The sequence below is a fragment of the Staurois parvus genome, unplaced genomic scaffold (genome assembly GCF_062004578.1).
Source record: "Staurois parvus isolate SC_StPar_1 unplaced genomic scaffold, SC_StPar_1.0 ptg000090l, whole genome shotgun sequence".
In the NCBI taxonomy this organism is placed as follows: Eukaryota; Metazoa; Chordata; class Amphibia; order Anura; family Ranidae; genus Staurois; species Staurois parvus.
Genome location: NW_028317886.1, coordinates 9201218 through 9227554, shown reverse-complemented (window position 1 = coordinate 9227554; position 26337 = coordinate 9201218). Strand labels below are relative to the sequence as shown.

The 26337-nt window shown below is 40.8% G+C and overlaps 1 protein-coding gene across 1 annotated transcript in view; it reads left to right on the top strand.

Annotated features, from left to right (window-relative positions):
• RXFP1 (relaxin family peptide receptor 1) overlaps positions 1 to 26337 on the top strand; it is a 421535-nt gene that overhangs the window by 227706 nt on the left and 167492 nt on the right. The window contains exon 3 of the mRNA XM_089670400.1: positions 23339 to 23443. Within this exon, the coding sequence (XP_089526526.1) occupies positions 23339 to 23443 (105 nt within the window). The remainder of the gene's footprint in view (positions 1 to 23338; positions 23444 to 26337) is intronic.

The following is a 26337-nucleotide window of genomic DNA, read 5'->3' as shown; positions in this document are numbered from 1 at the left end:
AATTACGTTCACTTTCTTGCCATCCATATGTTGGACGTTTACTATTGGTCAATTTTCATCATTTTGTTATACTATAATATTGTCTGGTAGCATATAATTAATTATTGAATTTTTTTTATATATCAGCACTGCACCTTTTGTTTATATACCTATGTGTGTATGTTTGTTTTACCATAACTTTTAGTTTTTTCTAAAATAGAATTTTTTTTTTTAACAAATGTGAATTACTCTCCACAAAAAAAAAATTAAAACGTGTTTATTTTGGATGACATAACTGTGAAAGCTGCAGCAGATATGTCCCTTGCCATTTAAGATGGGGCTGGACATTTGGCTGAGTCCTTCTTGGTTCATTAGAAACAACAGGGACATAGAGAGGTAATTATATTATAACCATGCAGTTCCATTAAAGAGAACAGTACCTCATAATTACATTAAATGCTTGCCCACAGCCCTATAGTAGAACTACTGCTACATGGCGGCCGGGCTGCACAAAATCACACATATATATACCGTATTTTTCGCTCCATAAGACGCACCTGACCATAAGACGCACCTAGGTTTTAGAGGGGAAAAACAAGAAAAAAAATATTCTGAACCAATGGACTGCGGACACAGTACAGGGGATGACCAGAGACTGCGGACACAGTACAGGAGATGACCAGAGACTGCGGACACAGCACAGGAGATGACCAGAGACTGCGGACACAGTACAGGAGATGACCAGAGACTGCAGACAGTGCAGGGAATGACCAGAGACTGCGGACACAGTACAGGAGATGACCAGAGACTGCAGACACAGTACAGGAGATGACCAGAGACTGCGGACACAGTACAGGAGATGACCAGAGACTGCGGACACAGTACAGGAGATGACCAGAGACTGCGGACACAGCACAGGAGATGACCAGAGACTGCGGACATAGTACAGGAGATGACCAGAGACTGCAGACAGTGCAGGGAATGACCAGAGACTGCGGACACAGTACAGGAGATGACCAGAGACTGCGGACACAGTACAGGAGATGACCAGAGACTGCGGACACAGTACAGGAGATGACCAGAAACTGCGGACACAGTACAGGAGATGACCAGAGACTGCGGACACAGTACAGGAGATGACCAGAGACTGCGGACATAGTACAGGAGATGACCAGAGACTGCAGACAGTGCAGGGAATGACCAGAGACTGCGGACACAGTACAAGAGATGACCAGAGACTGCGGACATAGTACAGGAGATGACCAGAGACTGCAGACAGTGCAGGGAATGACCAGAGACTGCGGACACAGTACAAGAGATGACCAGAGACTGCGGACACAGTACAGGAGATGACTAGAGACTGGGGACACAGTACAGGAGATGACCAGAGACTGCAGACAGTGCAGGGGATGACCAGAGACTGCAGACAGTGCAGGGAATGACCAGAGACTGCAGACAGTGCAGGGAATGACCAGAGACTGCAGACCTTTGGGCAGGGAGGGGGAGCGGGTACCTGAATTTGACAGGTACCCGCTCCCACTTCCGCGGAGTTGTCCTTCCCTCTTCTTCCCGGGCCGGCTTCTGTGACAGCCGGTGCCCACTGCGCATGCGCGAGAAGCGCTGCGCTTTGTGAATGGCCCGGCGCCTTCTGGGACCTGTCATGTGTCCCAGAAGACACCAGATCATTCACAAAGCGCAGCACATGCGCAGTGGGCACCCGGCTGTCACAGAAACCAGCGCGGGAAGACTGTGCAGCGCTGGAGCGAGGAACAGGTAAGGCCCTGCAGGAGAGAACAGCTGAGCGGCCGGCCCGGTATTCTGACATGGTGGCGGCAGAAATACCGGACCGGCCGCTTTATATTCGCTCCATAAGACGCACTGACATTTTCCCCCCTTTTTTGGGGGGAAAAAAGTGCGTCTTATGGAGCGAAAAATACGGTATATGCATTTCCAGGTAGGCCTTACCCACGCCGCCATTGGCAGCTACAGATGTCAATCACTGGGTCCCGGCCGGAGATTTCCCACTGGCACGCGGCGATCGCCGAGTAAAACTGGCAGGGGAGAGACCTGTGTGTAAACAACACAGGTCTCTCTCCTGCCAGCAAGGACATGCTGCTGTGTATTTCTCTGCACAGCAGAGAAATACACAGCAGCATGTTTCCCTAGTAAAACACACACATTATGTAAAACAGCACACAGTTAACCCTTTAATCACCCCAGATGTTAACCCCTTCCTGCCCAATGTCATTAGTACAGTGTCAGTGCTTTTTATTAGCACTGATCACTGTATTAGTGTTATTGGGATGTCAGTGGCAGTTAGTCAGTTCCCTCCCCCCCTCAGTGTCAGAATGCTCGCCGCAGTCCCGCTATAAGTCACTGATCGCTGCCATAACTAGTATAAAAAAAAGAAAAATTCTAATATATATATCGCCATTTGTAGACGATATAACTTTCATGTAAACCAAGTAATTTACATGTATTGGGATTTTTTTTAGCAAAGACGTAGCAGAATACATTGTGGCCTAAATTTATTAAGAAATTTGATTACTTTACATTTTTTTACTGGATATGTTTCATAGTAAAATGTCGAAAATATTGTCTTTTTTTTATTGTTGGTCTTTTTTTGTTTATAGTGCAAAAAATGAAAAACGCACAGGTGATCAAATACCACTGAAAAAAAATCTATTTGTGGGGAAAAAAGGACCTAAATTTCATTTATGTACAGCATTGCATGACCGTGCAATTGTCAAAGTAATGCAGCACCGTATAACAAAAATGGCCTGGTCAGGAAGGGGGGTAAATCCTCTGGAGGGCAAGTGGTTACAGTGGTAATAAACCCAAAAAGAAAAATGTGACATATTGCATCTTACCAGTCCTTAGATGTGGTGGCTTCATTAATTTTCTTTTTTAAGGCTTTTTTCCTTTATTTGACCTGGTGATCTGGTCAGTAATACACTTGTTTTAGGGTGTCTGGATGAAGAAATAAAGCAGACACATTTAGGCTAGCAGAATTGTCAGTCTGGGGAGAGGGTGGTGTTAGACTAGTAGATTTATATGGACTTGAGTGCAAAGTGAAGCTGAACTCCAGCTAATACTTTATAAGCAGTTACAGCTGTTTTTTTTATGTTAGGATAAAGGTTTTACATAACTAAATAAAAGCTGACCTTTGTAAGTACCTCGAAAGTATTAAACGGTTTGTCTCAACCTTATAACTGCTACTTTTTCTGGACAGCTTGGTCTGTTAAAGGAAGATGAAAAATAGCAGACTTAATGGCTGGATCACCAGGTGAAAATAAAGAAAAAAAGTCTAAAAAGAAAACTAATGTAGTCTATTTTTTTTACCAAGAATTGGTAAGCTGCAATTTAATTCATTTTGCTTTTGGATTTAAGACAGCTTTAAACATAACACTACCATCTAGTGGCACAACTACTAATTACAGAATAATATATGAGAATGTTTGTTGTACCTATAGCTGAATAAACAGCATGCTAACAATAACTAATGAAAATTAAAAAAACAATTGTGGAGGATTACCAACTGAAGTATATTTAGTTGAACTCAAAATTTCATTTGGCTGTTTGGCCCCTGGTCTCAATGGACTGTCAACAAATAAAGGTTGATATAAGAAGCTGTTATTAGTTGTGAAGCCTTAAGGCAGGCTTTGTGTTGGTTTAGGGTGTTTATCTACAGAACACCATGTTCTTTCTAAGATAAGTGACAATATGAAACCTATGTCATCATAGTCTGCTTGTCTGGATTATAGCAGGGTTAATTTTCTGATATCATCATATGCTTTCAATGATATATACTGTACAACTTTGTGGATCTTTATAAAAAATTTTTGTTTGAAAACAATATTGTGTTTTGCCAAAAGTTCTTAAAGAGAAGTACCTATTGAACAATTGTGCTGTCCTTAATACTCTTTTTTTTCAGTACATATATTGCAATTTTGCATAATAAAACTATGTATATAGTGTGGGGCAAAAAAGTATTTAGTCAGCCACCAATTGTGCAAGTTCTCCCACTTAAAAAGATGAGAGAGGCCTGTAATTGGCATCATGGGTAGACCTCAACTATGAGAGACAAAATGAGAAAAAAATCCAGACAATTACATTGGCTGATTTGGAAAGAATGTATTTGCAAATTATGGTGGAAAATAAGTATTTGGTCACCTACAAACAAGCAAGATTTCTGGCTCTCACAGACCTGTACCTTCTTCTTTAAGAGGCTCCTCTGTCCTGCGCTCATTACCTGTATCAATGGCACCTGTTTGAACTTGTTATCAGTATAAAAGACACCTGTCCACAACCTCAAACAGTCACACGCCAAACTCCACTATGGTGAAGACCAAAGAGCTGTCAAAGGACACCAGAAACAAAATTGTAGACCTGCACCAGGCTGGGAAGACTGAATCTGCAATAGGCAAGCAGCTTGGTGTGAACAAATCAACTGTGGGAGCAATAATTCGAAAATGGAAGGCATACAAGACCACTGATAATCTCCCTCGATCTGGGGCTCCACGCAAGATCTCACCCCGTGGGGTCAAAATGATCACAAGAACGGTAAGCAAAAATCCCAGGACCACATGGGGGGACCTAGTGAATAACCTGCAGAGAGCTGGGACCAACGTAACAAAGGCTACCATCAGTAACACACTACGCCGCCAGGGACTCAGATCCGCAAGTGCCAGACGTGTCCCCCTGCTTAAGCCAGTACATGTCCGGGCCCATCTGAAGTTTGCTAGAGAGCATTTGGATGATCCAGAAGAGGATTGGGAGAATGTCATATGATCAGATGAAACCAAAATAGAACTGTTTGGTAGAAACACAACTCGTCGTGTTTGGAGGAGAGAGAATGTTGAGTTGCATCCAAAGAACACCATACCTACTGTGAAGCATGGGGGTGGCAACATCATGCTTTGGGGCTGTTTCTCCGCAAAGGGACCAGGACGACTGATCCATGTACAGGACAGAATGAATGGGGCCATGTATCGTAAGAATTTGAGTGCAAACCTCCTTCCATCAGCAAGGGCATTGAAGATGAAACGTGGCTGGGTCTTCCAACATGACAATGATCCCAAACATACCGCCTGGGCAACGAAGGAGTGGCTTCGTAAGAAGCATTTCAAGGTCCTGGAGTGGCCTAGCCAGTCTCCAGATCTCAACCCCATAGAAAACCTTTGGAGGGAGTTGAAAGTTGCCCAGCGACAGCCCCAAAACATCACTGCTCTAGAGGAGATCTGCATGGACGAATGGGCTAACATACCAGCAACAGTGTGTGCCAACCTTGTGAAGACTTACAGGAAATGTTTGACCTCTGTCATTGCCAACAAAGGATATATAACAAAGTATTGAGATGAACTTTTGATATTGACCAAATACTTATTTTCCACCATAATTTGCAAATAAATTCTTTCCAAATCAGCCAATGTGATTGTCTGGATTTTTTTTCTCATTTTGTCTCTCATAGTTGAGGTCTACCTATGATGCCAATTACAGGCCTCTCTCATCTTTTTAAGTGGGAGAACTTGCACAATTGGTGGCTGACTAAATACTTTTTTGCCCCACTGTATATATATTGGGCAGCACAGTGGCTAAATGGTTAGCAGCTCCACCTGGCAGTACTAGGGTTGTTGGTTCGAATTCCAGCTACAGCACCTCCTGCCTGGAGCTGCATGCTCTCCTTGTGCTCACGGAGGGCCATCTCCAGGCACTCCAACCTCCCCCCCACACTCCAAAGACATGCTGGTAGGTTAATTGGCTCCTGTCTAAATTGGCCCTAGTATGTGTATGAATGCAAGTTAGGGACCTTAGATTGTACACCCCTTGAGGGTTAGGGACTGATGTGGATGTACAATATATATGTAAAGCACTACATAAATTGACAGCGCTATATAAGTAACTGAAATAAATAAAATATATATTGCAGTTTTTACATTTGAACCTGCAGTATTTCCAAAAAGTCACTCACATTCCTAATTTAACACTATTCACACAGTGCTATAGATAAATTGGAAAGGTTTTCTATAAGACCTCTTTCTTGTGCGGAAGCCAATGCATATTATGGCATCATTCAAAGTTAATTACAATACCAGCAATGGCATGTGCTAGTTATGGACTGTTTATGTCAAACACAGTAAGGGCCTATGTCAAAGTGTTTTTGTTCACATCACAACTTCTGTTTTCTCCCCATATACTGTAAATCAAAGGGAATGTAAAATTGGCATGAAACAACTTAAAGCCCAACTCAAGATCGCTGCTGATCTCTTTTTCATAAAAGGACACCACAGTATAGCTTTTAACCACTTGCCCTCTAGAGGATTTACCCCCTTTAATGACCAGGCCTCTTTTTGCTGCTCGGCGCTGCACTAATTCAACTGATAATTGCGCGGTCATGCAATGTTGTACTTAAACAAAATTTTTTTCACACAAATAGAGCTTTCTTTCGGTGGTATTTGATCACCTGTGCGCTTTTTATTTTTCGCCCTATAAACAAAAAAAAGACCAAAAATTTTGAAGAAAAACAATATTTTTTACTTTCAGCTATAAAAAAATATATAGTAAACTCAAACTTAGTTATAAATTTAGGCCAAAATGTATTCTGCTACATGTTTTTGGTAAACAAAATCCCAATAAGTTTATATTGATTGCTTTGTGTGAACGTTATAGCGTCTACAAACTATGGTATAGATACTTCAATTTACGCCATTTTTTTTTGCTATACAGAGCTGCACTAGTTTAACTGACAATTGCGCGGTCATGCAATATGGCACATAAATGAAATGTATGTACTTTTTTCACACAAATAGAGCTTTCATTTGGTGGTATTTGATCACCTGTGTGCTTTTTATTTTTGGCGCTATAAACAAAAACAATATTTTCTACTTTCTGTCATAAAAAATATCCAAAAAAACTAAAATTGCATCATAAAATTAGGCAAAAATGTATTTTGTTACATGTTTTTGGTTTAAAAAAATCCCAATAAGTGTATATTGATTGCTTTTTGTGAAAGTTATAGTGTCTACAAACTATGGTGTAGATAATGGAATTTACACAGCTTTTACTTTCTGACTGCCCATCACATTTCTTGAGGTGCTAAAATACCAGGATAGTACAAACACCCCCAAATGACCCCTTTTCGGAAAGTAGATACCCTAAGCTATCTGCTGAGAGGCATATTGAGTCCATGGAAGATTTATTTTTTTCCACAAGTTTCTGGAAATTTACAAAAACTTTTTTTTTTTACACAAAGTTGTCATTTAAATGATATATTTCTCGCACAAACCATGGGTATATGTGGAATTGCACCCCAAAATACATTCTGCTACTTCTACCAAGTATGGGGATACCACATGTGTGAGACTTCTTGGGAGCCTAGCCACATACAGGAGCCTGTAATCCAATAACCACTTTGAAAGCCTGAAGGTGCGTAACTTCCTCATTTCACTTCCTACCACAGATTCGAAGGTCCTGAAATGCCAGGATAACACCAAACCCCCCCCCCCCCCCCCACCAAATTACCCCTTTTTCGAAAGTAGACACCCAAAGCAATTTAAAAAGAGGCATGATGAGTATTTGAGTATTTTGCAGATCTCATTTTGTCTCACAAGGTTTTGAAATATAAAAAAAGAAAAGAAAAAACAATGTTTTTGGTTTTTTTTCTTCATTTTCCAAAAACTTGTGGCAACAAACAAGATCTGCAAAATACTCACCATGCTTCTTATCAAATTCCTTGGGGAGTCTACTTTCCAAAAAGTGGTAATTTGGGGGGGTTTGGTGCTATCCTGGCATTTCAGGGCCTCCAAAACTGTGATAGGTAGTCAGGAAGTTTAATGAGGAAATCAAGCCCTTTAAAAGCCTGAAGGTGCTTATTGGATTTTGGGGTCCTGTGCTTGGCTAGACTGCCAAAACCTCTCTCATATGTGGTACCCCCATAATAGGTATAAGTAGCAGAATGTATTTTGGGGAGTAATTCCACATATACCCATGGCATGTGTGAGCAATAAATCATTTAAGTGACAAGTTTGTGTAAAAAAAGAAAACATTTTTGTTTGTCATTTTCCAAAAACTTGTGGTAAAAAATAAATTCTTCTACTTTTTTACTTTTAATGTACAAAAACACAATATATTGGCCAATTATTTGGTACATATAAAAGATGATGGTATGCCGAGTAAATAGATACCAAACATGACATGCTTTAAAACTGTGCATGCCCGTGCAATGGCGACAAACTGTATATACGTTTTTATTAATCCATAGGCAACGTTTTAAAAGCCTTTACAAGCTACCATTTTAGATTTATAGAGGAAGTCTAGTGTTAGAATTACTGCCCTTGATCTGACATTTGTGGTGATACCTCACATGCATGGTGCAACTGCTGTTTCCATACTGGCACAGGGTCAACGCTCACGAACGCAGGTGCGCGCATGTGCAGGGGGGCGAGGGTACTTTTTCTTTTAAATTACTTTGATTTTTATTATTTTTACACTGTCCTTTTCATTTTTTTAATCACTTTTAATGCTATCACAGGGAATACAAATATCCCCTATAACTGCAATGGGCATTGTCATATATTCTTTTTTGAGAAATCTGGGATCTGTCAGACTCTAGATATCTCCATTGCCCTTACATTATCTAATAAAACCAAGATGAGTGTGATCAGATGCTTTTCCAAGTGATAAAATGCTTGTAGCTTCCAATTTCTTAGGCTATAGAGATGATTGGCACCATTCTGGTCTCCAATCAGCTCTGTTGTCAGATGGCAGAAACGCCGGCTGCATTCTCAGGTTCCCCTGATGGCACAGGACTGCCCGAGAAGGCTGTGGAAGGCAGCGGGGGAGGGGGGGGCATCATCATCTGTAAAAGCAATCCTGCAGCTAATTAGCCACTAGGATTTTTTACATGAAAGCCAATCGCCATCTGAAAAAAATTATATCAGGATGATGCCTGCAGCTGTAGGCATCATCCTGGTATCATCAATCAAAGTCCAGTGATGTACCAGTATATCGCTGGTCCTTGTTTGGTATATATGCTATGTTCTCTTTTTTTTTTGTATGCAGCCTGTGGACTGAATGAAAAAAAAAGAAATCTCTGCCATAAAAAGTGTGTGGTATGCCCACCATTAAAATATACTGCCCTGCATCCACCCACTTCTAATGGTGGGCACATATTAGGTCACACATTGCCACATGCGCCAGTTCCAAGATGGTACAAATATCTAAATAGTGACACGCTTGAATAAAAATTGTCCATGTATAAGTGGTGACCCATATGGAAAAAGGATGACACCAAGTCCCAAACTATCTTGCCACTACTCCCCATGTAGTCTGGGCATCTGGGGGGCTCTACGTGACTATCTTTTCCCTCATAAATCCTAAACTTATAAGTATAGCTTGTTATCCTCTCACAGGTCTTCTACATCTTGACCCCATATCTGGCATGCTTGCTGGGGAGAAATTGTTTGAATGCAAGGCGGCCAGAAAAATGAATGAGGGGCTCATGAATGCAGATTTTTTTGCTGGGGAGTATAGACATATGCAAATTTTGGTTAAGGTGATTTTTGAGGGGCTGAATTTTGTGGAGCCGCTCAAATTCAGGGTCACCCCAAGGATGACAGTGTATTGTCGTTGAAATGCATAATACTCTCATATCTATGCCTGGCCATGGCAGCAGAGAACACGGGCTATAAGGAATCATGTCTGTGGACCAATACAACCACAATTCATTTTTTTAGTAATGCACACGTTGAGGGTTAGGTCCAAAAAAAATGTAAATTTGGAAACCGTAATGAGTTTCCATGCGAATGGTCTGGCAAGGTTTGAATTTGGGTTGGCGGCAATAAATTGTTGTGCATATAAATTGCTTTGATCCACAATCAATGCATACAGATCTTCCGTGAAAAACAGCTCCAAAAAATCAAAGGGAGTAGTTAAATTTGCTGTTTCCACCTGAATTCCGGGTTGGGCAGTGAATGGGGGAAGAATGGGTGCTGCATAATTTGTGGGTTGCCAATCGGGATTTGTAAGCACGTCTGGAAGGATACTAGGGGCTCTACTGGCCTGTGTGCGAATTCTTGGTGGTTGCGGGACAATACTTGTGCTCGCCACTGCACCAGCTTGTACTGCACTTATGGGACTCGCCACGTCGCCAAATCATACTGCAGTTCTGGTATTATTATTATTATACAGGATTTATATAGCCCAAATAGTTTGCTCAACACTTTACAATATAACGGGAGACAGTACAGAACAATACAGTTTAATAGAAGAGGGTTAGGAGGGCCCTGTTCCTTGGAGCTTACAATCTAAGAGGTATGTGAAAGACCAAGATGTACTAGGCCGCCGGTGCTCGCCAGTTCACCAAAATGTAGCGTGGCACTAGTACTGGCACTCTGCTGCATATGAGAGTCATCAAAATTTACAGGCACATGCTAACAGAGATCAGGCCTGATTCTGCCAACACTGTGGTTTTGTGTGCAATGTGGGGGCCACATCAAACTCACCAGAGGGTCCAACGCCGTCCAGACTCCTGCAACTGCTCCACCTTAGATGGCTCGAGATATAACGAGCCCAGGAGGCAAAATAGTGCTAATAGTGTAGTAACGTTTATTAAGGATCCAAAAGACATCAATATACTGCAGGACACTCACATGTAGCACAGCATTGGCTTAAGGTATATCCCCATGGAAAGCAATAGATCATAAAGTTGGCGTCTAATTGAGGGATTCCCCTGACATGTTTCGTGAGAATTGCACATTATCAAATGATAATGGTAATATCAAATTGATAATGTGCAATTCTCACGAAACATGTCAGGGGAATCCCTCAATTTGACGCCAACTTTATGATCTATTGCTTTCCATGGGGATATACCTTAAGCCAATGCTGTGCTACATGTGAGTGTCCTGCAGTATATTGATGTCTTTTGGATCCTTAATAAACGTTACTACACTATTAGCACTATTTTGCCTCCTGGGCTCGTTATATCTCGAGCCATCTAAGGTGGAGCAGTTGCAGGAGTCTGGACGGCGTTGGACCCTCTGGTGAGTTTGATGTGGCCCCCAAGCGTGAGTGACACCATTCCTGGGAATCCACTGCAGCCCTAGATGACTCCATACCAGTGACCAGACCTTGATGACCTCACGGATTTGTTACATACAACGCTCAGCTTGTATGTACTTCTGGTAAGTGCATCATTGTACTATCTCTTCACGGAGCATCCAGGACTTTTTTGCACCATGTGATTTCTACCGTATTGGAATACCTTCTGTTGTGCGGACTTAAGTGCACCTCATATGAACACTCTCTATGAACATATCTTAAGTTTTGTTCTATATGGTTATTGCCACAACATTAATTTCAAGCGCTGCATTACTAAGACTTTTATTTTCATTACTGAGGTGCCGTGGTATACCTTTTTATGCTAGCAGCTTTTTCTACTAATTTTCGTTTGGCAAGTATTAAGTTGTCATATCTAGTTGCGCTCGTTCCAATTTGTTAAGTTCACGCATATATATGTGATTTTGCGCACCCATGCCGCCCTGTAGCAGTATTTCTGATATAGGGCAGTCAAGAAGCGGTTACAGAAGCAGTTTGTGTTATGGCACTGCATCACTTTAATTGACAATTGTGCGGTCATGCAACGCTGCACCAAAATGATATTTACATTCTTTTTTCCCCATGAATTTTGCTTTCTTTCGGTGGTATTTGATCGCCTGTGCGTTTTTTATGTCATAAAAAAAAAGATGACAATTTTGAGAAAAAAAACAATATTTTGGACTTTTTGCTATAAAACATGTCCAGTTAAAAAATTTAAAAATCAAATTTCGTCATAAATTTAGGCCAAAATGTATTCTGTGATATGTCTTTGCTAAAAAAAAATCCCAATACGTGTAAATTAATTGGTTTACGTAAAGGTTATAGCATTTACAAATGGCGGTATAGATACTGGATTTTATTTTGTATACTAATAATAGTGGCGATCAGCGACTTATGGCGGCAATCAGCAACTTATGGCGGGACTGCGGCGGACATTCTGACACTGGGGGGAACTGACTTGGGGTCACTGACATCCCCAGTGACACCAATACAGTGATCAGTGCAAAAAGCAAACACTGACACTGTAGTAATGGCACTGGGGATGAAGGGGTTAACATTTGAAGGCAATGAAAGGGTTAACTGTGTGAGGGGAGTGTTTTACTAGGGAGCGGGGAGTGTGTACTTCTCTGTTACACACTGTTCCGGAAGGCTGAGCTCAGCGATCCCAGAACAGTGTGCTGAAAACTGACAGGGAGGAGAGCTTCATTGAAAACAATGCAGCCTTCCTCCCTGTTAGTGTTTGCCGGCAATCGCCAGGCTCCAGCGGGTAATCACCGGCCGGGACCTGGTGATTGACTCCCGCACTCGGTGCCGCAGGTAGGGCGTGCCCCCTACCCTGAAATGCAGGATCACGTTTATATACGTGATCTTGCACACAGGGGCCGCCTTGTAGCAGTATATGTACTGTTGGTGGTCTCCTAGTGGTTAAAGCATAATAAAACAAAACAAAAACGTGTGTATGATTTAGGTAATGGAAGAGCATACGCCATATATGCATGATTGTTTTTTTTTAGTAATATCTTTTATGTCTTATTTTATACTACTTAATTACTCACTGTGAGATATATATATATATATATATATATATATACACACACACACCGTTTTTCCATATGCTGTCTTTGATGGCATTGTAAGCTATTAGTGCATTGCTTATTCAGCTTTTAATCAGATGACATTTCACCTGTGTTCATTTGCGATAAAAACTAGGGAATGTCTCTGACATTCTGATTAGAACCGCCATCATTTCTTGCCTAGTGATTATCTCTGGTTAGATGTTAGGGTATGAGCAGCATGTGGTCTCCACAAAGATGGCGGCAGGGGTGTGGTAAAAAGCTGCTATGTCGATCAGGATGCAATAGATATATAAGATCGTGGTGTAGTTGACTAGCCTGAGCCTTAGAGAAAGCCGAATGAGGTGCAACATGTCATACGGGCAGTGACCTCATCACGCCGAGGGAAGCTAAGATGCCATTTTGGAAAGTCAAGTATGCTAATAGCCTGTGACATACCTCTATGAAATTTTTAACACGTGAGTGAAATTTTTACTTTCTTGTGGAAATAAACTAGCAATCTGCACTCTTGGAGCTTTCTTTACTTCCATTTAATATATCTATTCCTGGGAGATCGGTAATGACCAGCTGAATGCTGAAGATTGTGGCAGTGGGGTCCATGATATAAGGTGAGGAGATACCCATGAGGTGTGATGTAGGGCACGGTGGTGTCTGTCCATGCTGAAGTAAGTCATATTGTTTTGACAAGAATTAATATATCAACTGAAGATTGCACAAAGATTGGTTGGTGTATGGGACTCTTACATTGGACTATACGTGTTTGTTTTGTTTTTTATGCTTTAAGAACTTTACTGTGTGTGTGTATATATATATATATATATATATATATATATATATATATACACACACATTAAAAGTAACCAATAATAGTTATATTTTTAGAAATGCACCCAGACCTTCATCTCAAGCAATATATTGAGTCTGTTTTACTCCCTAACTCCAGCCCTCAGACCCTACACAAAACATGCTTTCCTAATGCCTGCTAGTCTGTGTTTGTGTCCATGGCAACAGGGGTGTATGTACCACGATGCAAACAAGGCATTTGCCTTGGGCGGCATTTTTCAGGGAGGTGGAGCCGCCCCCGCCCCGGAAGAAGGGACTCACATGGCAGTTGACAGAAGATGGGGACCAGGTGAGATACTGCCTGTGCTCTGCCATGGGATCTGAGAGCAGCGGGCTTCTGGAGGGTGTAGGTAGAGGCTGAGTTGTGGGGATGGCTGGCTGTTTTCATTCCAGAGAGGTTGGCTGCTTTCTCCCTTTTTTGGGGGGTCTGATTTTTGTGTTGCCAAGGACAAAAATACACCACTGCATGGAAGTGTTAATAATTATGCCCAAATGAGAATAATATGTGATAATTTGTGATGAACATTGCCAATAAGCATTTGTGGCAAAACTGTGAGACTGATGAGCAACTTGGCAAAAAAATTATTGACAGACTGTAATGAAAACATGTGATGTAAGAATGAGGCTGAGTTTGAACAGCTCTATATGTACACATTGACTGTGATCCACAGCAATTAGTGAAACCTCTGAGCAGAACTAACAGACAATATCCAACATAGCAGTGCAGATTGTATATAATAAAACATGCTAATGGGAATGGAGAAGGATGGGCAGATGAAGGAGAAGAGGAAGCAGGTACAAAAAACAGGAAGAGCTGGCAACTCCAAAATCCTTGTGAAAGCTTTATTAGTGATACAGACACTTTGGAGCCTGAGCCCTGCCCTGGGTCCCACTGCTGAATCAGGTGTGTTTCCTGTTTGAGCGCTGCTTCTCTGCCATCACAAAGTATGCAGGTACCATGGTTGATTCTGCTTTAAGAAACTAAAATGGTCAAAAGTTTACAGATTTCTGCATCAAGCAATTCAGTACAACATGGTTCATATTTTAGGTACATTTTCCAAAGGGACCCTTATCTGGTGACAACAGTTTAAAAGAAGAATTCCCTTTACTACTGAGAGATTTCCTTCCACTTTTTGTTGTTTAGCTGTGTAGCACCCTCCTAGTTTAGCTAGGGGGAGCTAGAGTCCTGACTAAAAGTAAGGAAGGCTAAGTAGCCTGAGTCTTGGTGTAATAGCCAGAAGGTCAAATTGTGGTCAGGAACTGGGAGGCTTTGCAGGCTGACCCCTCTGGAATTTTTCCCTGCTCTAGGGCTTGGAAGAAGGCCCTAGAGTCAGTGGGTGGATCTAAGGAGTGGCTGGCTTGCACTCTTGAGGGATTCTAGCCAATACAACCAGAAGGCTTGGCAGGGGGCAGGACACCCTTAAAAATGTTGGAGCCTGCTCAGTGGCAGGGAGAGTTCGGGGGGAAGACAGTGAGGAAGATGTGAAGCAGGAGGCAGCGTGAGGCCCAATAGGATGAGGCCAACCTGCAGGCCTGGAGCGTGAAAGGGAGAAGCTCAGACTTTCACTGGCCCTCAGAGCAAGGAGCACCTGTATGGCAGTGGAGGAGCGGCGCATGTAAAAAGATCTGGAAGCAGCCATCAACCCACCAGCGGTATAGGGGAGAATCTGAATGAGTACCCCTGTACCCCTGGGCAGATAGGGAAAGGAGTACTCTGGTGGGAAACCAGATTTGCTGCCTAGTTGGGACTGTCCATTTTTAAGGTAACAGACACCAGATACCCTGTTCAGGGATAACTCCAGATTGCTGGGTGAAGAAGAGGAGTTCATTTAGAGTCTGGGGTGGTACATCAAGGAGATGCTGGCTATCTCTCCAACAAGGACTGTGTTGCAGTGAAGGCTTTTAAATAGTTCCAGAAAGTTGTCCTTGGGCATCCTGTACACCCCTAACCTTATCCAAGTTCAAATCCCCAAATAAAACAACTAAACCAAAGCTCAAGGACTGATCTCTGACTGGATCCAAGCCTGTGTGAAGATGTGTGTTGCCTGGCTGTGCAGTACTATAGGTGGACCCAAATCTTCTAGTGACTCCTAAGGTGGTAGTGCTACACATGGCACAGGATGTAAAGGGAAATCTCCCAATGGGATACAGACGACAGCAAAAACAATTGACAGGCGTTTTATTATTCCATACACTACCCTGTACTAAAAGAAAAGTCGGTATATTTCAATACAATTATGATGAAGTATGTAGCATATTGCCAACACAATCTTATCTTTTATGTGATGTGAAAAAAACAAAGACTGCTATCTTTGTAGAACCTGGTGTGCCATGTTTGAATATACATATATTACTCTATTTGTACTTGAATTTCATTGTTCTCTATGAAACTGAAACAGGAGGACTGTAGTCAGGCTTGGATATCACTGACAGGGGATCACAGGTTAGTGTAATGATTTCATTGTTTTGTGAGTAGTCCTAGAAACAGGTGAGTATAAAATGAGTCTTGTCATTCGCCTGCCATGCATGATTGATGAAATATGACTGTAAGTAAAAGTAATGCTGGTAGGGTCACGTTCAGGAGAATAGCTCAAAGAATAGCTTTTCTTCCTTACCAGGAAAGCTGATGAAATGGATATGGAATTTCTCCAGTGAATAAAATTGCATTATGTACTATAAATAATCAGCCATAACCGGCTTTACCTATTCATCATAATAAGGCTTACAGAAACATCAGCCACGCAGTACTCAGTAAGTTACTCAAACTTTAATTTACATCATAACATTTAAAGTGGCCAACTAAAGCTGTTCAGATTGAGATCTATGTTGGTAGGAACTTCTTTTCTGTGGCAATTGTCATACAGGTTTATCATGCTACTGGCATTTAGAATATGACAAAGTGGCTGTAGTGAAGGCAAGATGAGTAGATGGAGGTGGGGAGATCTGGCAAAGGGAAACATTGGAAGCCAGAAAGTCTGAAAATGTGTGTCCACTCCAGGGACTGCAATTTTAAAGCAGACTTGTAAGTTACTTTATAAGTCAGTTTTCATAAATTACTGCTGTGCCACAATATATGATGTAAGGAAAACAGGCGGTCTCAAAGAGAATGAAGAACTACACCACATTGCAAAATAAACATATCAGACAAACTAAAATATATAGCTGGACTTTTAAGTGTACCCTCTCAACAAACCACACAATGAAATAGATTAAAATAGATTTGTTATTAAAATCAGTGATCTAATACTGATACATTTAATGTTATTACATGTAACACCTCAAGTCTTGATACCCAGGACTAATGGAAAATGACTATTGATCAGAAGATATTTAGTATGGCCTCATTTCACATGTTTTGCATATTAACAGTGCACAAAAAACAGTGCTTCTTATAAAGTCCAGTCTCTTTAAAAGTTCATATAAAAAACAAAATTCCATTAGTGCCAGTTCATATACGCGGAATGAGCCGTATCCAATCCGCATGACATGTGAAATAACATTGTTTCCTATGGTGCCTCTTCACATACAGTGGGGATCGAAAGTTTGGGCACCCCAGCTAAAAATTTGTATTAATGTGCATAAAGAAGCCAAAGAAAGATGGAAAAATCTCCAAAAGGCATCAAATTACAGATTAGACATTCTTATAATATGTCAATAAAAGTTAGATTTTATTTCCATCATTTACACTTTCAAAATAACAGAAAAAAACAAAATGGCGTCTGCAAAAGTTTGGGCACCCTGAAGATTTAATATCTTGTACTGCCCCCTTTGGCAAGTATCACAGCTTGTAATCGCTTTTTGTAGCCAGCCAAGAGTCTTTCAATTCTTGTTTGAGGTATCTTTGCCCATTCTTCCTTACAAAAGTCTTCCAGTTCTTTGAGATTTCTGGGCTGTCTGTCACGCACTGCTCTTTTAAGGTCTATCCATAGATTTTCAATTATGTTGAGGTCAGGAGATTGTGAAGGCCATGGCAAAACCTTCAGTTTACGCCTCTTGATGTAATCCCCCGTGGATTTCGAGGTGTGTTTAGGATCATTATCCATTTGTAGAAGCCATCCTCTCTTTAACTTCAGCTTTTTCACAGATGGCATCAAGTTACCATCCAAAATTTGTTGAAATTTTATTGAATCCATTTTTCCTTCTACTCGTGAGATGTTCCCTGTGCCACTGGCTGTAACACAACCCCAAAGCATGATTGATCCAACCCCATGCTTAACAGTTGGACAGAGGTTCTTTTCATTAAATTCTGTGCCCCTTCTTCTCCAAACGTACCTTTGCTCATTCCGGCCAAAAAGTTCAATTTTAACCTCATCAGTTCACAGAACTTGTTTCCAAAATGCATCAGGCTTGTCTATATGTTCATTTGCAAAGTTCAAACGATGATTTTTGTGGTGAGGACGTAGAAGAGGTTTTCTTCTGATGACTCTTCCATGAAGACCATATTTGTACAAGTATCTCTTTATAGTGGAATAGTGTACCACAACTCCAGTATCTGCCAGATCTTTCTGGAGGGATCGTGCAGTCAAACGTGGGTTTTGAATTGTTTTTCTCACAATCCTGCGAGCTGTTCTGTCTGATATTTTTCTTGGTCTTCCAGATCTTGCTTTAACTTCCACTGTTCCTGATGACTGCCATTTCTTAATTACATTCCGAACAGAGGATATTGACATCTGAAAACGCTTTGCTATCTTCTTATAGCCTTCTCCAGCTTTGTGAGCGTCAACTATTTTCAGTTTCAGTTTTCTAGACAACTGCTTAGAAGAACCCATGGTGCTGATTGTTGGGGCAAGGTCAGATGAGTCTGGGCATTTAAAACCTTTGAGATTGACATCACCTGGTCTTCCCAGACCATGATTGAGAACAATCCATGACACTGGCAGGTCTCAGCTTTGCAAAGGGGGCAGCGCATGCTATAAATTCTGCAGGGTGCCCAAACTTTTGCAGACGCCATTTTTTTGTTTTCTGTTATTTTGAAAGTGTAAATGATGGAAATAAAATCTAACTTTTGTTGACATATTATAAGAATGTCTAATCTGTAATTTGAAGCCTTTTGGAGATTTTTCCATCTTTCCTTGGCTTCTTTATGCACATTATTACAAATTTTTAGCTGGGGTGCCCAAACGTTCGATCCCCACTGTATGTCCAATGCACTGGTGGAGCAGATTCAGCGCAGTTTGAAAAAGAATCCTGTCCAATTTCTGAGCAGTGCCTTCAAGTTCAGGTGTGGATTAAAAGCTATTGACTTCTTTGGGAACCATTTCTAAACCATATGTGAACAGGATAAAATCCTCAGCTGAACCTGTCCTGAACCTGATGTAAATCTGACATGAACCGCTGAACAACTGCTGTGTCAAATAGCTGTGAAACTTGAGCTTCAGTCCACACCGCACATGTGTGAATCAACTATGTTCTTTTCATGCTCTCAGCAGACAACAAAGTAATAAAGCCTTTCAGTCATTGCACTTGTGTCTTCTCTTGATTGTCAGTATTCAATGTGATCCCACTATGCTCCTCTCCCACCATGTTAAAAAACATAAATTGCGTATAATGTAGTAGGTTAAGATATGTGAACTAGTAAATAATCTAAATTGGCATGCTCACATGAAAAATAAGAAATATGTGCCAAACATTATATCTCCACCACGTGAGAAAACTTTGCCATCCACCGTATCTACCCTTAACCTCAATTCAAAAGATTCTTGCAGCCTTGAGGGTAAGGTTAGATACAGTGGATGGTAAGATTTTCACATATGGTGGAGATATAATGTTTGGCACATATTTTTTATTTTTCATGTGAATATGCCAATTTAGTTTATTTACTAAGTAACATATTTTAACCTACTACACTATATGCAATGTATGCAATGTATGTTTTCTTTACATGGTGGGGGAGGAGCATAGTTGGATCACACTGAATACTGACACTCAAGAGAAGAAATAAATGATTGAGCTTTACTTCTTTGTTGTCTGGAGGGAGAATGAGAACATAATAACCCTTATATGGACGTTTTTTTTTATATGAACTTTTAAAGAGACTGTGGACCTAATAAGGAGCGCTGTTTTTTGTGCATTGTTGATTCGGTCTGCCCAGGGGGGCAGTTGTTTTCCAGCTGCTGGGAATTCTTTTATAGATCCTCAGGCGCTGAGTATTAGATTTATATGTTTTGCATATTGCTTCATCAGGAATGCAGTAAAAAAAAAATCAGTAATGTCACTCTAATGCTTATCAAAGACTAAAGCACTCCACATACCAGTAGGGATACTCAAGGGACCCCCATAGCCTCAGGAACCTTGGGCAGATTGGGTGAAAAAGGCAGCCATATATATTACAGGACTTGTCCCATAAAAAGGATAATCCTAGGATGAAGGCATAGGTAATGCGGTGTTTAACACACTTTAAAGCAGATGGAGAATAGTGGAGGACAACTTTTTTCCCCTCGTACCACCACACAAGATGGTAGCTCCCTCCTGCATCCTTTCAGCTGCTGACACCCCCACTACCTCTTACTGGCTGGAGCCCCATCAATATTTTGCTATGGGGACCAATGACCTGTTTTTACACCTCTGAGATGAGCTGTAATGATAGAGCAACAGGGCAAGTTCCATGAGTTCACCAGAATTGGGGACCAATATTAGGTACTCTGGGTACGATAGCTTACAGTAAAGTTACGCTCCCTGGAATCAGATGAATTCAGCCTATATCTGTGCTCTTGTTTCAAACACAATATTTCCTTTAGAAAAAATCTGCAGAGAAATTGAAATATTTATTTTAAAATCATAATTAACTTTAATCTGGAGAGATTATAACTGGAACAGCCCAAACCCAATTCAAAACTAAATTCTAAAAATAAAACAAATAACAGTTTAACTGACCTTCACAAATATAAATCAACCCTATACAATAGAGGCGTTGTGCAATGTGCATGTTTCTGTTGTGTTACCTTTTTCTTGATTGTTTTTTTTAATGAAATTATTTTTAAGAATAAAAATGAAAAAGGACGGAAGGACAACTATAGCTGCATTTATAAACAAAAAATAAATAAAATGATATATTAGCAAAGTCCTCCATGGTACATGAAAAAGCAATTGAACTACCCTGAATATGTATAATGGTAGATTGACAGTCATATGCCAAATAAGACAGTTTATATAAGGGTAAATCTCTACTGACCAGGATTTTCCATAAACTAAGAGCTGTTTTGAAAGAAAAGAGAGTTGCTCTCCAAGCATACAATATAATAACAAGTAGAACAACTTTCTTATGAAAAAAATTTAATTATTCAGTTCTTACAGAAATACAGTAAATTACATCATCATATATTTCTACTAATCATGGGAAAGCTAGCATTCATTGGTAAACTTTTGTTAAATAAAGACATTTAGAAATATATACAGCAAGGGTACTGAATAAATTCACGGAGGTCCGGTTGGTAACATTTTCTTTCTGCAGAGATCCGAAACTCATTTTTCTTCTATTACTCAGCTCTTTCACATCACAGCCCCCTTTGCATTAATGTCCTCTGTCCTCCCTTTCCCATCACAGCCCCCCGTACATAACAACTCCCTTTCACATCAGAGCCCACGACATTATAGCCCCGCTTACATCACAGCCCCCCTTCACATCAGTCTTTCCTTTACATCACAGTTCCCCTTGCAATCACAACCCCCCACATCACAGCTCCCCCTCTCCTGACATCACAGACCCTTCATATCACAGCTCCCTCCTCTCACATTATAGCCCCCTATATCACAGCTCCCCCTCTAACATCACAGTTCCCCCATATCACAGCTTTTCTCACATCACAGCCCCTCATATCACGGGTCTCCTTCTCACATCAAATCCCCCCAGTATTACAGCTCCCCCTCTCACATCATAACTCCCTCACATCACAGCCCCCATATCACAGATCCCCCCCTCACACAGCCCCCCCATTTCACAGCTCCCCCTCTCACTTCTCAGTCCCCCATATCACAGTTCCCCCCCTCACTTCACAGCCTCCCCTCATCACAGCCCCCCCATCTCACTTCACAGCCCCCTATATCACAGCTCCCCCATATCACAGTTCCTCAATCTCACAGCCCCCCATATCACAGATCCCCCTGTGATAGCACAGCCCCCTCTACCACATAATCTTCCCCCTTACCTTAACGCGTTGTGGAGGGCGGGAGGAATGGCGGGGTGGATTTCTGTTCTGTATGTACTCATCTGCTGCCGCCGTTATTGCCACTGCTGTTGAAGTCACATCAGGGAAGAGGGCAGGAAGAATGGAAGGAAGGACTCCTCTCCTGAATATACTGGGTTGCCACCACTGAACTCAGAGCAGGGAAGTGGACGGGAGGCATAGAAGGCTTCCACTGAGGGTGGGAGCTGCCCAACTCTTCCTGGTAAAAAGCGAGGGACCTGCATGTAAGGTTGGTTCCATTTCCCACTCACCTGTAGATCTGCAGTGTTTCCTGCCCTCCTCCCTGCTCTGAGTTCAGCCGTGACAAGCCAGTACATTCAGATGAGGAGCCCTTCCTTGCATTCCTCCTGCTCTCTTCCCTGCTGGAATTCAACAGCAGAGGTGACGATGGCCATGGCAGAAGAATACATGCAGAACAGGAGTCCACCCTGCTATTACTCCCAATTACTAACAGCTGCAGCAGTTGGAGGAGAGGAGTCCTCTCTGGCTGTTAAGTGGTGTGGCCGTGGTCTGGACAAGACTGTCACTCGGTCCGTATTTGGACCGTGGTCCACAATTTAGTGAAGCCTGATATACAGTATATGATAGATGAAAAGAAAAAAAAGTTATTTTATTGGTTCCATCACTTCCTAACATCTGGCTTTGTTACATGTCCACAAGTTCTTGTCACATGCCATTTGATGTTTAGAATGCTTATGTTGGCTATTTATATTTTGTTGGTGTTTTTTTGTTTATTAATTAACCATTAGTAAATGTAATAAATGTCAGGAAATGAGGAAGTAGAAAATTAAATACTAGATTGATTTGTAGACTGAAACTAGATGTTTACAACATTAAAAAGATATTTCATTTCAACTGGTGGGCACATCGAAGCTATTAAAGTCACCCCAGATTCAAAAGGCAGGAAAAATCTCTCATAGCTGGTGGCATGCTTACATTTTTTTTTTTTGTTTACAAACGATTTTATTGTACATGAGTAGACAGTAAAACAACAGCACACTTTAAAAGTGATATTGTCAGCAAAAACAAGGCACTTTTGAAAAGTACAATACATAAAAGTATATTAACATAACAAAGAAGATAAGAAAAAATAGGAAGTTACAAGTGCATGAATTACGTAAACGACAAAGTAGGTTAAGCGATACACCTGTCAACAGTACATGCCAGGGCATGCTTACATTTTTTGTACAGAGCACCTTAGTATCTCCAAGATTAAAGGGTTATTTACTAAAACTAGAGTGCAAAATCTTGTGCATAGAAACCAATCAGCTTCCAGGTTGTATTGCCAAAGCTTAATTGAACAAGCTGAAGTTAGAAGCTGATTGGCCACCATGCACAGCTGCACCAGATTCTGAGTGCTCCAGAATTTACCCCATATGCTCTATCCTGTAAATACCTACCACAACATCTATGGCTGGTGGTTGGCCTCCCCATCCATTCTATGCTAAATGTAATGGATGGCCTCACTGGTCAATAGGAACAGGGTAATGTATGTAAGAACAATCTAACTGGAGGTTTGTCATTATCCACCTAGATGTATTATTATTTACCTCACAATTTGGTTAAAATTTAAAATAGTTAGACATTTTATGATTTGGTCCTTTTTTTGCCTAGATTTGTACAGACAAGGACTGTAATGTCAGTTTTCTTCATCACTTTCAGGAGACAACAATGGGTGGTCTCAACAACTTGATAAACATTTTGAGAAACACTATGAGATGTTCGGCATTAACAGCTACGACTCAGAGATGAAAGAGGCAGATTGCAGTAAGTAGTCAGTGTTTATTCCACTAAAGTCTTTAAAACCCCTGAAAGTTCTTGAACTTAGTAATAAAGTCAAATAAATTTTCATTAAGTGTTCTTTCTAGGTTGGAACATCTAAGACACAAATATATTGCTTGGATTCATGCAAACCTTTCATTTTTTTGTATTAGTGTGCTTATCCTAGATTGTAAGCTCCAAGGAGCAGGGCCCTCCTTTCCCTCTTGTATTGAACTGTATTGTTGCTATATTGTCTCCCATTCTATTGTAAAGCGCTGAGCAAACTGTTGGCGCTACATAAATCCTGTAAAATAATAATAATTATCATACTGTATATGTTACATATACAATACATAGAAGGAACAAACAGACTTAAAAGAAAGCTAATGTTTTCAGAATACTGTTAAAGCAAAACTCCAGCCACGCAGCTGAATGTGCCATCAAAATTATTGTATTTGTACTGTTTTTTTCAGCCAAATATTTGTACTTTAATTCAGCGTTTCTTGTGATACATTTAGCCCCACTTGAAGGTAACTCCACTATTCAGTGCCTATGGCTATTAAACGTCCTTGGGGGGATTTACTAAAACTGGTGCACACAGAATCTGGTGCAACAGTGCATAGTAACCAATCAGCTTCTACGTTTGATTGTCAAAGCCTAACTGAAAAAGCTGAAGTTAGAAGTTGATTGGTTACTTTGCGTAGCTGCACCAAATTCCGTGTGCTGCGTCAGTTTCAGTAAATCCCCCCCCCCCATGTCATCTACCACTTCCTGGTTTCTTACTAGATTTTGAATATATCAAGGGCCCGTCTCTTAAGCATCCCGCTTCTGCCCCAACACTCTGATCTACGGCACCTGTTAGTGCTTACTTCTCCATATCTAGTCTACTATTCATACCTTATAATGTGTGCAATAGCATAAGTGCTTTCAGAAACATTTCAGTGCAGCAACCATTCTCCTACACTTTCATTCACACGTCCATAAAAAAGCATTAACGAGTGTGTTTTTTTTTTTATTACAGATCTGAACACAGATACATTGTTTTCAATGGATCCATTCACTCAAGTCCATGAACATGCATTGTGTTCAGATCTGTAATACAGAATCCAAAAATCTACGTCTAAGAATATGTGCTTTACGTGCCAACATGTATAAGTGCATGTATACGCGCTTGTAAGAACATAAATTAAGTCTAAACAAAGAGGAAAAATAAATGATCATTATGTACACATATGCATCTTTACTTGTCTTTGGGTGTAAACTCAGCTAGACACCAAAATTTTACTGATCATTATAAAGGAATCTTTCTCGTAGAAAACACGCGTAATAACATCAGTACAATTTTGAATGAAGCCTTATGTGAATGAAGCCTTATACTTTGATAAGTAGTTCTTCGACTAGGTGGTATCGTTTAATGATTACCTAATATAATGTTCTTTGTAGAGGAACTGTATGGTTATGATGTAATTTTCTGTCTCTCCTTGTCCCTGTTTTTGAATAAAACAAGAAAGGCTCAGCCATTTGTCCAGCATCATCTCTATCAGTAAGAGTCATATCCGCACAAGCTTTCCAACACTCAGATAATTCTCACTACCTGCTCTATCTTTAGGATAAATGCTTTATTAGTAAATGTCAGTTGGACAGGTAGTTTCTCCTCTCTTTCCTGCAGGAAAACAAATAGTAGCTTTGCCCACTTGTGCTCTGTGCAGAGCCTGACTTCTGAATGACATCAAAAGGCAGCGCAGACCATACATTTGTCCCAGTACTAGAGGGGAAGGTATTGCTATATATAGAGGTAAAAGAAGAAGAAAATAAGTCAACACTGCTTTAATAAAGCATTTACTGTGGATAGGACAGCTAGATGGCAGGGAAACCAAGAAATATTGAAAGAAGTGACCACAGGCCCAAGAGTGGTGTGCCACACTGGAGGCCCCTGCCTTTCAACACCAAAAGCAGTAAAATCAAAAATGAGTATTGGCTATGTCTTTGGTTATTTAAAGCCTATTCCTAGAGAAAGGAAAATCCTCCCATGTAGTAGGACTACATCTACAAAGGTTTAAATGCTCATTTAAGTCTAACGTAACGGAAAAAGCAGTTCGCTTTTCTTACCTAATCCCTGCTCCCCACACAAATGGCCTTCCTCTCTACTTCCTCCAGTGGTGGACTGCCCCTCAACATTCTTACATCCAATGCCATGCAGAAAACACAAAGAAGGGAGGGCTCACCAGCCTAGCCCATTATTCTAATAACACATTTATTAATAACCCATAAGAGTGAGCATCAGCATCAAACTCACTCGATCCACTGCATGTGGCTTATGCATTTCAAGGGTAGTACCCCCTTTCTCAGAGCCAAACTCATCAGCACCATCTACAGGGAGCTTAACTCTTCAATAAGACACAAAAGTTGAATCCAAAGCAATTTAACTTCAATTAAGTGCAGTACAGAAAATGTTTTCCAATATTATGAAGTGTAAGAAAGAAGACAATGACTTCCTAAGCTCTGCCTTTGTGAAGGATTAATACCGACTAGGGAACATGAAAGAAACAGGCAGGGTCTAGCTAGGACTGAACTAACTAGCAATAAACAGGGGGGAGGGGGGACAGAGAGGAATACCAAATCACATAAGTAAACAAGTTGTAGTGACCCTAAACTGCCACTAGATGTCAAAATACAAATGAACAATAGCAACCTATTACAGTTCAATACAATAACAGAAAAAATACAAAGATGTGTGACAAAGCCTAATGAATGAATGAGTTATTCATTCATTAGTTTATGATAAGCACCTCCCCCTCCTACCCTGTATATGTCATCCCCATCCTGTCTCTACAGCCACTACATATTAGCACCTTCACTTAGCTTATGCTGCACATTTGGACATTAGCCCCATCATCTCC